Below are 15,358 nucleotides of genomic sequence, written 5' to 3'. Positions count from 1 at the left end.
CGTGTGTGCGTGCGTGTGTGTGTGTGTGTCCTGCAGCTCCATCTCACTTAGCCTCTAAGAAACACACCCAGAGGCAAGATTTATGTAAGCATGCAAGTGTGTGTGTATGTGTGTATGTGTGTGTGTGTGTGTGTGTGTGTGTGTGTGTGTGTGTGTGTGTGTGTGTGTGTGTGTGTGTGTGTGTGTGTGTGTGTGTGTGTGTGTGTGTGTGTGTGTGTAATGAGGCGTGTTTGTGTTTGTCAGACACAGATTTAAATGTTGACTGGGCAGAAGTTAATACTGTTTGTTGTCCTGTGTTGGTTTCCAGGTGTTAAATGTCACTACAGCAGAAAACTCATTTGTTGTGGAGGTCGACCGGAGCATCAGATTGATCATCATCACACGACTCGTTTCTTTTTTCTAAAGCACTTTTATCTTTTGTGCGGGAAGTGGAAACCCAATAAACGCAGACACAAATAGGCACAAAACACTGGAAATAGAATCTATGGACACAATCTCACACGGAGGACAAAGTCTATATATTTATTTTATAGAAGAATGTTTGGAAACCGATAACTTCTAAGTGATGAGTCCCTGATCACGCAGCCTGCAGGCGGTGGTCCAGTCCAGTGATTGGTCCAGGTGGGGGTCACATGATCATTCAGACATACTCGTATCAAGCATTTAACTGGAGTTACAGACTGGTTTGCACCGGAGGCTCCGACACCAGAGACGAGAGGAGCTGCATCTGTAGAACTTTATGAATACATATCGTAAAAAGGAACATGAACTAATGTCTCAAAAATCCATATACGCTCAAAAGTTATCCAGCTCATAGATGTTAGTGATATACAAATGTCTGAATCATTTAATAAAGAAGTGAAGTTATAAAATTATCCTGGTTCCACACTAATGTTTAATAGTTTTTTCCTTGACCCACATTCTGCTGCTAACTATCAAACAAACAAATATAAAAACATAAAAATAAGAGTGGGAGATTCACCGTCTTAGTCTTTTCACATCCGTGTTTTCATTCCTACCATCCTCCTCTCATCTCCTCCCTGGTTTCCTCTTTCCTCTCTAAACTCCTCCTCTGTCCTGTGTCCTCTGTCCTCAGTGATCCAGGACGTGGACACCTCCTTCCTTGTCTCCTCTTTCCTCTCTAAACTCCTCCTCTGTCCTGTGTCCTGTGTCCTCAGTGATCCAGGACGTGGACACCTCGTCCCTGGTTTCCTCTTTCCTCTCTAAACTCCTCCTCTGTCCTGTGTCCTCTGTCCTCAGTGATCCAGGACGTGGACACCTCGTCCCTTGTTTCCTCTTTCCTCTCTTAACTCCTCCTCTGTCCTGTCTCCTCTGTCCTCAGTGATCCAGGACGTGGACACCTCGTCCCTGGTTTCCTCTTTCCTCTCTAAACTCCTCCTCTGTCCTGTGTCCTCAGTCCTCAGTGATCCAGGACGTGGACACCTCCTTCCTTGTTTCCTCTTTCCTCTCTAAACTCCTCCTCTGTCCTGTGTCCTCTGTCCTCAGTGATCCAGGACGTGGACACCTCGTCCCTGGTTTCCTCTTTCCTCTCTAAACTCCTCCTCTGTTCTGTCTCCTCCGTCCTCAGTGATCCAGGACGTGGACACCTCCTCGTTTCCTCTTTCCTCTTTAACTCCTCCTCTGTCCTGTCTCCTCTGTCCTCAGTGATCCAGGACGTGGACACCTCGTCCCTGGTTTCCTCTTTCCTCTCTTAACTCCTCCTCTGTCCTGTCTCCTCTGTCCTCAGTGATCCAGGACGTGGACACCTCCTTCCTTGTCTCCTCTTTCCTCTCTAAACTCCTCCTCTGTCCTGTGTCCTCTGTCCTCAGTGATCCAGGATGTGGACACCTCGTCCCTGGTTTCCTCTTTCCTCTCTAAACTCCTCCTCTGTCCTGTGTCCTCTGTCCTCAGTGATCCAGGACGTGGACACCTCGTCCCTGGAGGCCAACTACCAGAGCTTCGCCAGCCTGATGGAGCAGCGGCTGGCCGAGCTGTTCCTGGTGGCCGGCCGGCAGGGCGCACCGGCGGCTCGATCCCGGCGCGCCACAACCGTAGGGAGCTACACTGTACAGGTGGGTGGGTGGGGGGGGAATTGTACCGTGTTGCTGTCATGATGAAAATGTAAAGATAATGTTTGTTCTTTTTATTACCTCAACTCAAAAATCCATTCAGCATCTCTCCACAGGGTGAGATCTTCTCCCATAAGCACAGTTTTTATTAATGCATGATCTTTATGGTACGCACTCAGATCCGAGGTTAATCTTTTTTTTTTTTAAACTTTTTATTTTGGATTTTGAATTTTGAACAGAAAGAAATAAAGGGAAAAAAAAAACAAAACAAAAACAAAAAAAAAACAAACAAAAAAAAACATACAACACACTCATGGGTGTAACAGTATATGGTCACATTCTTCTCAATACATCGAAGTACAGTGTCACACTATTCCAGGCACAGTGCATACATAATCCATTTTTCCCAACGTTCAACACATTTCTCCAATTCCAATCTTAAAATATAAGTCAGTCTCTCCATACAGTAAACTTCTTTCACTATCCCCCTCCACTGGTGCAATGTTGGGGGGTCAGTTTGGAGCCATCTTCGGGTTATAGCCTTTCTACCACATGCCAAGAGAATCTTTAGCAGGTATTTGTATTTGTGAGGGATAAATTCTGGTATTTTACCTAGATACAAAGTAGTAAAAGAGTAGTCTACTTTAATTCCCATCATCTTACATATTTCATTAGTTACTTCCCTCCAATATGGTTGAATTCTTTGACAAGCCCAAAAGATATGAAAATGATTGGCCATAATGGCTCCACATTGTCTCCAACAAAGCCCCGGACTCTGAGAGCCTGATTGCAAAGCCGTTATTTTAGGAGTGATAAAAAACCTCACAACATTCTTCCAACCAAACTCTCTTAATGATCTTGAGTTTGCAGTGGTTGCTTGTGTCTCACATATCTCCATCCAGGACTCATCTGATATTTCTGTACCAGACTCCTTTTCCCATTTTTGTTTGATGTATAACGTAGAGTGATTTTTGGAGGTTTGTATACTTTCATATATTCGTGAGATCAGTTTTTTAATGTTGTTTTTTTCATATGCTTCATGGAATATAGAGATCAGGTTATATTCTTTCCCCTTTTTGATTTGTGATATTTTATTAAAGTAGTCTCTGGCTTGTAGGTATCTAAAAAAATTGCATTTTTCCAATCCAAATGAGTTAGAAATTGCCTTATAACTCTGAAATTTACCGTTAGAAGTGAGTGAACAAAAGGATGTGATGCCTCTCCTAATCCACTGTTTAAAGCTCCTGTCCAGTCTCGCAGGTTCAAACTCTGGATCATATGCTACCCAATTCAAGACCCTGGCCTGTTTCTCTAACTGCAATTTCCTCAACATCCTAAACCACAGTTTAACCGTGAATAGGGTCCATTGATTCAAGCTGTTATAATTCTTTTCTGCTTGGCTTTTGTTTCCTAATATTGATTGTATTGGAATATCTGTCTGTGTAATTTCCAAAGACTTCCATTTAGATTCATAATTTGGTGTACACCAGTATACTAAGGGTTTCAATTGTGTAGCATGATAATAGGCCTGTAAGCATGGTAGAGCTCTCCCTCCCCTCTCCTTCTTCAGCTGCAGTGTCTTGAACTGTACCCTTGGTCTTTTACCGTTCCAAATAAACCTTGAAATCCACCCGTCCCATTCATCAAATTGTTTGGGTGGTATCTCCAGGGGTAAGGACTGGAAGAGGTAAAGAAATCGTGGCAACACATTCATTTTGATTATTTCTATTCTATTGCTCATATCCAGCGGGAGCATCGTCCATCTAGAGATGTCTGATTTTACCGCTTTGTTGATGGGGCCATAATTCATTTCAGAAAGCTTCGACATATCTTTTGGTAGATTTATTCCTAGATATTTTATTGTGGAAGAGTCCCATTTAAAGTTGTACTTCTTTTTTATATCTGGATGGGGAGTATAATTAAATGTAAGGGTTTGAGTTTTTGAAGTATTTAGCTTATATCCAGAGTATGAGTTGTAAGTCTTTAATAGACACATCAATCTGGGGATGCTCGAGTCAGGGGTTGTGATAAAGAGCAGGACATCATCCGCAAACATACAAATTTTATGTTCCTCTCCTCTAATAGTTATCCCCTTTATCTCAGGATCCTCTCTAATTGCTTGGGCCAAAGGTTCAATAAATAAGGCAAACAAGGTCGGGCTCAGGGGACATCCCTGGCGTGTCCCTCTTTCTAGGCGAATAGTTTGTGACAGGTTTCCATTTATCCTAATCCTGGCTGTTGGAGAGGAGTATAACGATTTAATACATGTGATGAAGCAGTCCTTAAAGCCAAATCTTGCAAGTACCCTATACAAATATTCCCAACCTACTGAGTCGAAAGCCTTTTCGGCATCTAGACTAACCAACATTGCACCAATTTTGGCCGAAGTAACATGACTCATCACCTGTAATGTTCTCCTTAAATTATCCTGTGTCTGTCTATTTAGTACAAAGCCTGTTTGGTCCAAATCTATTAGCTCCGGGATAATAGCTTCCAGCCTTTTAGATAGGACTGAGGCAAATAGTTTATAGTCTACATTGAGTACTGATATCGGTCTATATGAGCTGCATTCCTTTTTATCTTTACCTTCTTTTGGGATGACAGAAATGACTGCTTCCTTCCATGACTGTGGGGCTTCTCCTGTTCTCAAAGTGTGGTTAAAGCAGTTAAGCAGCATAGGTGTTATTTGTGTTCTAAATGTTTTGTACCATTCAGACGAATATCCATCTGCACCAGGAGCTTTATTAGTTTTCAATCTTGAGATGGCTTTATTCAGTTCTTCTAGCTTTATCTCAGCCATAATTTCTTTATTCTGTTTTTCTCCTATGGATGGTAGGTCCAGCGAACTTAGAAACGTCTCTATTATTGTGGTATCGGCTCTGGTTGGTTGAGTGTACAAGTCCTTATAATATAATTCAAAAGAGCGTTGGATGTCTTCTAGATTACCGCTCATATTTTTTGTCATAGGGTTCCTAATTTTATATATTGTATTCTTTTCCTGTTGTTTTCGTATCCTCCAAGAAAGGAGTTTCATAGCCCTCGATCCTGTCTCATAGTACTTTTGTTTGGTAAATTTAAGTTGTTTTTCAATTTCCTCATCATATATACCATTTATATCTTTTTTGATTTTATTTATTTTAATTAATATTTGAGGATCTTTTTGTTCTGTATGTCTAATCTCTAGTGACTTAAGTTCCTCTTGTAATTCGTTAAGTCTTTTCTGTTTTTCTTTTTTCCGTGAGGCCGTAAGTGCAATTATTTTACCTCGAATTACAGCCTTTGCTGCATCCCACAAAGTATTAGGAGACACTTCTCCATTATCATTATACTGTAGGTATGTTTCAAATTCCTGCTGGATCTGTTTCTGTACTGCTTTGTCATTTAAAATGCTTGTGTTAAGCCTCCAAAGTGTATTTTTCCGTTGGTTGTTTAAATATAAGGTTGAATATACGCCTGAATGATCAGATACGTCTCTAATCCCTATCTCACAATCTCTGACCCTATGCCAGTCTGATTTATACATAAATAAGTAATCAATCCGTGAGTAAACAGAATGACAAGGGGAGTAATATGTAAATTGTTTTTCTATGGGATGGGACTCTCTCCACACATCAATCAGGCCCAGTTGTGTAAGCATTCGCTGAACCAAGATGGCATTTGGGCTTTTCTTTTGGCGTTGGTTAGATGTATCTAATTTTGGTTGAAGTTGGATGTTAAAGTCACCACCAAGAATCAGGGTTCCCTGTGTTTCCTTTACCATCAATTCGAATATTTTCTTAAAAAAAGATTTGTTACTCCCTGGGGGAGCATACACATTAAATAAAGTTACTGCTTCATTATCTAATTTGCCTTTTACTAAGACAAATCTCCCTTCATTATCTTTCACCTGAGAAATAAATTCAAAATTTACTGCATTGGGGATCAGTATGGCCACACCTCTCCTCCGGCCTGATTTATGAAATGAATAATAGGTATTTTGAAACCCAAGCTTTTTTAATTTTTCATGTTCAGAAGAAGAGAGATGTGTCTCCTGCCAATATATTATCTGCTGCTTTTCTCGCTTCATTTTTGCAATAATTTTACTCCTTTTTATCGGATTATGCAGCCCATTGACGTTCAGTGTGACTACTTTATACTCCTGACGATGCATATCTTTTTCCAAACTGTGTTAATTTGTGTGACATTACCCATGATTCCCGAGGTTAATCTTAAAGATACGTTTAGGTTTAATCCAGCTTTCCCTTCCAGCTGTTAAGCATCGCTCAGGTTTCAGCTTGTTCTTCTCTCACTGAAACAAATTCTACTTGCTAAGAATTTGAAATAGCTCGAGAGACGTGATCTCATATCACATTTAATTAATAACTTAGTTCTGTGATGCTACACGTATTTCTATGCTTTTGAATAGGATCTATAAGTGCCAAGACTTTCTTATATTAACAAACTTCATCAGCACATTTCTTTAGAAAGACACCAAGAAAACAGAAAGAAAACATGGATGTATAGATAGATAGATAGATAGAGTACTTTATTCATCCCCGAAGGGAAATTAAGTTGTCGTAGCAGCCGGTATATTTGAATACAATAAAATACAATACAATACAATAGAATAAAATTAAAAATATTGAGGTAGAAAGAATAAAAAACAGAAGCACAAGATAAAATACAATAAAATAGGTAGATAAGGTGCAGTGTCAAGATGATGGTAAAAGTACTGATGATATGATGGTAATGGTATTGTTAGACAGTATATAAGAATAGTACAGTATATATAGTATATAATATAACATAATATATATTTATATATGATAGTAATTATACCAATATAAAAGCAGTATATGGTAATAATGGCAGCAACAGTATATATAATAGTTATGGTGGTATAATAATAGTAATTATAACATGTACACATGTATAAATATGTGTATATAGACTTACGTAAACAAGAATATACAGAGAGTATGATATGATATATAGTAGAAGTATGAATATGAATTTAAGTATTTGACTATACAATAGGTAATATAATATACTAAGAGTCTAAGAATATGTAGACAGAGTGTGCAAAAGACAATATTATTGTATAAAATGATATATAATATCAATATGGTATATATGAACACATATCACATATGATGTGAAGTAAGTGTATATGGAGCGGTTGTACAGGATCCACAGTGCAAGGAGACAGGTTTAGTGCAGTGTATACATTTCATTCATGTTTATTAATATCAAATGTATTTAAGGATTCTGCAAATAGATTTTCATGTTGTTCTGTAGAGAAACTATTGAAACAGTCAAGATATGAAAACAGGTTGGAGCATTTAGGTCAGTGTCAGTAGTTGGATGAAGACCAGGGAACGATTTACTTTAATAAACGGTTTCCATATGAAGGATTGTGTGTGTGTGTGTGTGTGTGTGTGTGTGTGTGTGTGTGTGAGTCACCTTCCTGTCCCGTGTTCCATATTGTGCAAATTAAGACAACGATTTACTCCTCCCAGGATTTATCCCTTACGCTCCCGTGAGGTTTAATGGGAAGTCACAGTCGACCAGTTTAATGGCTGCGGAGACAGAGGGGGGGGGGGGGGGGGGGAGTCAGAGGAGAAGTCATCCAGCCATTTAATATCACACATCCCTTCCTTTTTACTTACGACAAAATCAAATTAGCACACCCGATTAAATCCTCTGATGTGTTCGTCAAATTCAAATAAGATGTTTGATGTGTGATGAAAGGAAATTGAGATTTGGAGTGACTCACTGTTTCCTTGAGTGTCGTTATCTCGCCGCTCTCGGCTCGTCGTGATCAAAGCGTCGCAGCTGATTCACAGTTTGGAGAAAGACGACATTTCTAATCTTAGGTTTGAGCAGATAAAGGATTTTTTTTTTCTCTATTGAATCTGTCCTTGGATGTGTTTTGCTGATTTTTTCTCTATCTTTCAAATAAACTAAAAACTTTCTTTTGAATCTAGCGTTTGTCTAGATTGTTGAAGTTTTTTCTATGAACCAACAGTGATTTTGTGATAATTCAACATTGGTTTATAACCATGTAAGAAAGGATATATTTGCTAAATATACCACATAATCGATTAAAGTCTGAAGAATGTTATTCAGAACAATTGATTTTTATTTGGATTAAAAAAGGAAAAGCTTCATTTGATCCTTTCTGTTTATTCAAAAAGAAACTTCCTTGTCTCCACATGTGTTACAGATTTCTTCAACCTAATTATGACAATTTCAGATAGTTTTCATAATTCAAGTCATTTTATTATAATTATACCTTCGACTTAAATAGCACTTTTCAAGGTAAACAAGGAAATTAAACCAAATAATGGGCAGCTGGTCAAAAGCCACGGACAGGAGGGTCTGGGATGGGGTCCGGGGGGGGGTGTCGGACAGGTGATGGTGGACCAGGGCCAGAGGGTCACTGGGAAGCCGGGGCTTGTTTCAGGTGTGAACCCTGGCAGCAGAGTGATGCTCATACTGGAGCCGGACCAGTTTCCTGCTGGGAGCCGAGATGGGAGGTGACCAAGCCGAGGATGAGGATCCCTGCCACAGATTCAGGGAGATGAGCCGAGTGTGGAAAGATTTTTGAGGGATTTTGTAACGGATTTAATGTTGGAGAAGTGGAATAAAAAGGAGTTGAATCAAACTTCCTGGGGGAAGGCGGATGGAACAGCCGTCCAGGGACAGAACTAAATCTCCCACGTTTCAGAGAAGCTGAGGTTGATGATCTCCATGTTTTTATTTCATGAAAGCACTCGACAGGAGGTTTGGAGCTGAGATGAAGTTGTGTCTCATCAGCAAAGCAAAGAAAGCTTATGTCGTCCAATTAAAAGCAGCGTCAGCATCAGGCCTGGATATTTGAACACTTCTCTTTGCTTCTCCTCCAGATGGTGAGCATCCGCCGCCTGCCCGGCCCCAAGAACCCAGCGGAGATGACCTTCTACGCCCAGCTGAACGGAGCCGCCCTCACTGGGACCACTGCTGCCAAGACCCTCAGCAGCCTGGACTCCCAGACCATGGCTCTGACGCTGGGATACTTCGTACAAGTGCAGGCAGAACGTGAGTTTACCTCTGTCATCAAACCTCATACGTCTGAGGGAACAAGCAAGTGAGACACAATGCAAAGTTTTATTTACTCAAACTCAACGGCGTTTGCAAAGTTCCCTCTTGAAACCATGATCTGGGTTTTTTATCTGGACACATCGTTTCTGCATTTCTTCTTTTGTCAGATACAAGTTTCTATACCTGCAATCCAGTGGTGGGAAGTAACAAAGTAGAAATACTTCGTTACTGTACTTAAGTAGATTTTCCCCATATCTGTGCTTTACTTGAGTATTTATTTTCCTGACGACTTTTTACTTTTACTCGATACATTTGAACAAAAGTATGTGTACTTTCTACTTCTTACATTCTCAAAACTGGCTCGTTACTTGAGCAGCGGAGGTTCTCTCTCTCTCTCTCTCTCTCTCTCTCTCTCTCTCTCTCTCTCATCTAGGGTTCAAAATTTGTAAAATTATACATTATATACATATTGTTGTTATAATTTTTCAGTCAGTTGAGATAAATCTTGAGGAGAAACATTTTGGGTTGTTTTGTGTCTGTATAGGACTTCTATAAAAAGCACTTTGCATTTTTAATTTTGGTACTTGTACTTTTACTTTTGATACTTAAGTACATTTCAACACCAGATACTTTTGATACTTAAGTACTTTTAATAAGAGCTACTTTAAGACTTTTACTCAAGTCATTTTCTGACGGGTGACTTTTACTTTTACCGAAGTCACTTTCAGGTAAGATATCTGTACTTTTACTCAAGTATGGCTTTCAAGTACTTTATACTCCACTGCTGCAATCAAACGCAGATATGTCTTTGATCATATCGTCCGATATCACCTTTACACTTATATTAAACTACAGAGACTGCAACATGTTGGTAAAGGAGCTGAAGAGATGTTGTTAGACCGACTCCACTCTGGCTTCTCATTTCCCTCCAGTCGAAGGATCCACGTCTTGTTGTTTATATTCATTAGTCTAATCTTCAACCTAATGTATAATATATTGAATCAGAAATATTAAATCCTATATTGCATTTAGCTATTTATACATTAGCGTGCGTGGAAATTACACATGTGCAGTCAATTCACAGAGCTCATTTCTCCTTCAGCAGCCGATAGAGAGACGGCACCGGGCCGAGAACACTCCCAGTTTAACGACTCTTCGGGGGTTTATCTGCTGAAGTCAAGCGTAACGGTTTTGGCTTCCAGTGACATTCCGTAGCATTTGGGTTTTCCATAAATTTCCATAAATTTCCATAATGCCCCCCTGCATCCAATAAAACGTCAGAGCGTCAACCCGCGTTGAGAATCATGAATTCCGAATCAAAGATTGTTGTTATCTAACGCAAAGTTCAGGAGGTTCTGTTCCTTCCAGGGATTATCGAGCCGTGCAGCAGGATGTTGGTACCGAAGCTGCTGCCGAGGACAGAGTGTTCCTCCGAAACTCGTTCTCCCTTTTAACATTTCCCTCTGAATCTGTAATTAACAAACTGGACAGATACCAACAACTCTGAGCGTCTTTCCCAGCCTCACGGTGCTCGGGACCGGAAACTGAACACGCTGTTCCTGTAAAATTCATTTTGTTTGGCTTTACGGGCTCAGAGGAAACAAACTGGGTTCCTCCTAATGATGGAAACACTTCCCGTTGGCAAAACTGCTCGGTGGCAGAGAAGCTCAAAGAAAAAATATGTAATTAAAAAGACCTTCTATTCTTAAAAACCGCTGCATTGTACTTTAAAGTATTTTTGCTATTTATTATACAAGATAGGAAGTATTTCAGGGACCCGTCATGTTTGTCCTTTGGTATAATTTGACATATTCTTTAATTATGTTAAAGAGCAACACACTAGAAATGTCTTTTATATTCTCCACACGAACACATAAATATAATGATAGATTTAATGGATGAATTTGGAAACTTTTCATTTTCCTCAGACCCTCATTTGAGGACCACTTCTTTTACCACATTCTGGAGAGTTTCTACAATTACAAGTATAATTTACGACTTCTGTTTTTACATTTGTTGTACAATCCACAGCTTCATCATAACTGGGTACAGGGTGAATATATTTAATGAGCATGTTGTGTCTCATTTAGTAAGTGGATTCTGTTCCTATAAGTGTGTAAAGGTGCTGGAAATATTGAATTGGTTATGACACCGGTGATTGTCAGTGACCTGCTCAGACCTTGTATTAACATTCATTAACTCAAACTGATAAAACCTTTGGTTATACCAGCTGAAGGAGACTCATCCAGTCTGAACAAACAATTTGTTTTTGTCATCAACTGCTCAGGAATGACTTGTGACAATTTGTGTTTGTGTGTTTGCAGCTGTTGTAAAGATTCCGCCCGGCAACCTGTGGATCATGGCCGTCCTGACGCCGCTTTTCCTGCTGATGGTGGTGATCGGCATGGTGGCCTTCATCCTGTGCAAGAGGAACCGGGTCATCTTCAAAAGCGGCGCCTTCAGGTCGTTCAAAACCCGCTCCAAGGTAAAGACTCTCATTTTTGGAAAATGGTATTTTTTAAAACCGAGGAGTTAGTTGCTTTGTTTCTAAAAAACGATGGAGAAGCAAAGAATAAGACCATGGATTTTTTTATTAGGGCCAAACCTAGTGTTAAAAACGCTTAGCATTTTCAAAACAAAATTCTCAGTTTGAGGATCTTGAAAACTCAGGAGAAATGTGGAAACGTAGCAGAAGTGACGCAGCCATAGCTTCCCAACCCTGTCCCTTGATGTCTTTATTTTACCTCCTGCTGTGTGTCTCCTCTCCTTCTTCTCCTCCCTCCTCTCTTTTCTCATTCTTCTCCGTGATCTACCGTTCCTTCGCTCTTCATGAGCGTCGGGTCTCCTCCCGAAAAGCTTCCAACGCCGCTCCTTCACCTCAACGTCGCCCCAGACGCCAAATCTTACATAAGCTTACATAACCCCGGCTCTGAATATGTGACACATCGCACAGCAAATCAATTGTGTTAAGTTATTCCTTCAGGTCAGAAGAATTGAACGCCATCTGTGCGATGCCTCACTCGTTTGTTCTCCCGCAGCCCAATCGCCCGGAGTCATTGCTAATCATGCATGCTGCAAAGTCTAATCGGGCGGGTGAGTGTAGCAGGCCGGGCTCAGCGTGCTGGGAATCGAACCTCCGGGTGATGCTGGCCCTTTCACAACTGTAGCATTCGCTCAACATCAGTTAATTGGAGATTAAATGGAAATCAATCATTTTAAATGAGCGTGAGTGAGCAGCAGATTCCTACCAGCCGGGTTGATCGGGTCAGGATGTTCTGCCGCTCGTGAACAAGAGAATCGCTGGGAAGCTTCTGACGCAGCTCCTTCACATCGTAAGGGGACATTTGAGGTGGTTCGGGTATTTTACAAGGACACCTCCTGGACACTGGGATTACCGGGCAAACCCAACTGGGGCGTAGACTCCAGGCTGGATCCAGAGCTCACTGGAGGAACTACATATCCCATCTGGCTTTTGGAACACCTGGGGAAGAACTGGGAAGTGTGACTAGGCAGAAGAACATCTTGGCCAACCTACAGGGAAACTTACCTCTGGACCAGAACCTGAGAGATGATGGATGGATGTGTCCGAGCAATGAAGTGGTTTCTAATGTAGAGAAAAAACAAAGTCTATCACCTGAATGCTGGATATTACCCATGATCCTCTGCTTCCTGAGCCAGAAGAGCTGCAGCTGTAACAAATCCACCAAACTCTGTTTAGAATTCTTCATGTTTTCAAAGTTTCTTTAAGGTCTGGATCTGGTCAACGGGTTCCACACAAACCTCTGATCCCCAGCCCCCCCGACGCTATGAATAAACCAACACACAGAACATTTCTGTTGAGATCAAAGGCTTAAAAGCTTTGACCACGTTAAAAATATTCTGTCAGAAGAGAAGTATGTTTACAAATGTTTTCATGGTGCTCATGACAAATATCCTGATGCAGCAAGAAATGTTCTCTTCTGGGCAAGAAAACCAAAAGTGTATTCTATCCTTTTCTATCCATTTCTATCCTTTTCTATCCTGTTCTATACTGTTCTATCCTATTCTTTTCTGTTATATTGTGTTATATTTTCTCTATTCTGTTCTATTCTATGTGAACTCCTCCCTGACCTTGTTCCTTTGACCCTCTCTTTGTTTAGACGTCATACAGAAGGGAGGCCAGTTACCACCACCAGGTATTCACTGAGTCTCTGGTCAGGTGGATGTCTGTCTGTCTGACTGACTCACTGACTCACTGACTGACTGACTCACTGACTGACTCACTGACTCACCGACTCACTGACTCACTGACTGACTGACTGACTCACTGACTGACTGACTCACTGACTCACTGACTGACTCACTGACTGACTGACTCACTGACTGACTGACTGACTGACTCACTGACTCACTGACTGACTGACTGACTGACTCACTGACTCACTGACTGACTGACTCACTGACTCACCGACTCACTGACTCACTGACTGACTCACTGACTCACCGACTGACTAACTGACTCACTGACTGACTGACTGACTCACTGACTAATTAACTCATTGACTCACTGACTCACTGACTCACTGACTCACTGACTCACTGACTCACTGACTGACTGACTCACTGACTGACTCACTGACTCACTGACTCACTGACTCACTGACTGACTGGCTGACTCACTGACTGACTGACTGACTGACTGACTGACTGACTGACTCACTGACTGACTCACTGACTGACTCACTGACTAATTAACTCATTGACTCACTGACTCACTGACTCACTAACTAATTAACTAATTAACTCATTGACTCACTAACTGACTGACTCACTGACTGACTGACTGACTGACTGACTGACTGACTGACTGACTGACTGACTGACTGACTGACTGACTGACTCACTAACTCACTGACTCACTTACTCACTGACTGACTCACTAACTCACTGACTGACTGACTGACTGACTGACTCACTAATTAATTAACTCATTGACTCACTGACTGACTGACTGACTGACTGACTGACTCACTAACTCACTGACTCACTGACTCACTGACTGTCTGTCTGACTGTCTCACCGCTTTGTTGCAGCGTTGCTCAGTTGTTGTACAATCTGGTTGTTGGCTGGTTGTTGGCGTGTTGTGTGCTGCCTGTCCTTGTTGCCAGGTAAACTCTTGCATGTGGCTTCTGTGCTGTGGACATCATATTATTCCACCATCCTCATTGGCCGTCTGAGATCAATCGGCAGCGGGAGGAGGAGGAGCAGGAGGAGGAGGAGGAGGAGGAGGAGGGGGGTGAAATACCTGTAACGACGGGGTTGTTTTAAAATTCACAAGCACGTTCCCTAAGAACACAATCGTTTGGGTCGGAGTCGATGGACTGAATTAACGAGCTAAGAAAAACAAGCTGAACTCTGCTGGACGGAGTCGGGGTTAAACATCAGCACCTGCAAACCAAACCCATCTATTCCAATTCTGCAGAATATAAAACGGGACTGAAGCTTAGTCCGACTCTCTGTCTGCCTTTTCTCTTTTCAAGCCAATTGTCTTATCCTCTTATTAGAAGCCCCCCCCCCCTCAGCCCTGCTCTTCTTTCATATGAGGATTAGGTTATAGCTGCATTATCGTGTGTCGCCTAACGCACAGCAGCACTGGCCACAGACGACGGATTAAAAATCACAGCTGTGGGTTATTTCCGTCCGGCCTGTCCTCATCCCCCCTGGAGGCCGATCGAGGTAAAGGGAGGACGAGTGTGTAGGTGAGACATGTTCGTTCAAGTAATGGAGCCGGTGGACAGACACAGACACAACAGAGGGTGAACATCGCAGAAATGTTACGTATATACACCAGAGCTTGATCAATTTATTGGTTGATTGCTTAAAATCTGCCTCTAGGAGCCTGACACAGATATATTAGTGTCAGTGTTTGTGTTAAAGACACACAAACAACTTTATTTCACAGAACAAACAACGCAAATATCATTTATGGTCATATTTATTTAATTCTTTCCTCGTTTTTCTATATGTTAGAGATATTCCAATACTGATACCTGCTTCAGATATTGCAGAAAATGTCAGGTCGGTCTTTTGCGTGATCACAAATCTGTGTATAAGTATTTTAGTTTTACTTTTTCTCATTAGAAGTGATTTCTGGTTGTGTAGCGTTAACCAGAGCTGCTAACATGTAAATATCACATTGGAAAAACCCGGAAGTAAAACTAAGACTCCAGTTAACAGCTTTTTAATCA

The 15,358-nt window shown here is 41.2% G+C and overlaps 1 protein-coding gene across 1 annotated transcript in view; it reads left to right on the top strand.

Moving 5' to 3' along the window:
* kiaa1549la (KIAA1549-like a) overlaps positions 1–15,358 on the top strand; it is a 68,807-nt gene that overhangs the window by 22,029 nt on the left and 31,420 nt on the right. The window contains exons 9-12 of the mRNA XM_061076429.1: positions 1,912–2,072; positions 8,957–9,128; positions 11,456–11,616; positions 13,271–13,306. Of these exons, the coding sequence (XP_060932412.1) occupies positions 1,912–2,072; positions 8,957–9,128; positions 11,456–11,616; positions 13,271–13,306 (530 nt within the window). The remainder of the gene's footprint in view (positions 1–1,911; positions 2,073–8,956; positions 9,129–11,455; positions 11,617–13,270; positions 13,307–15,358) is intronic.

This window comes from Limanda limanda, chromosome 8, assembly GCF_963576545.1.
Source record: "Limanda limanda chromosome 8, fLimLim1.1, whole genome shotgun sequence".
NCBI lineage: Eukaryota > Metazoa > Chordata > Actinopteri > Pleuronectiformes > Pleuronectidae > Limanda > Limanda limanda.
This window is presented reverse-complemented; position numbering and strand designations above follow the sequence as displayed.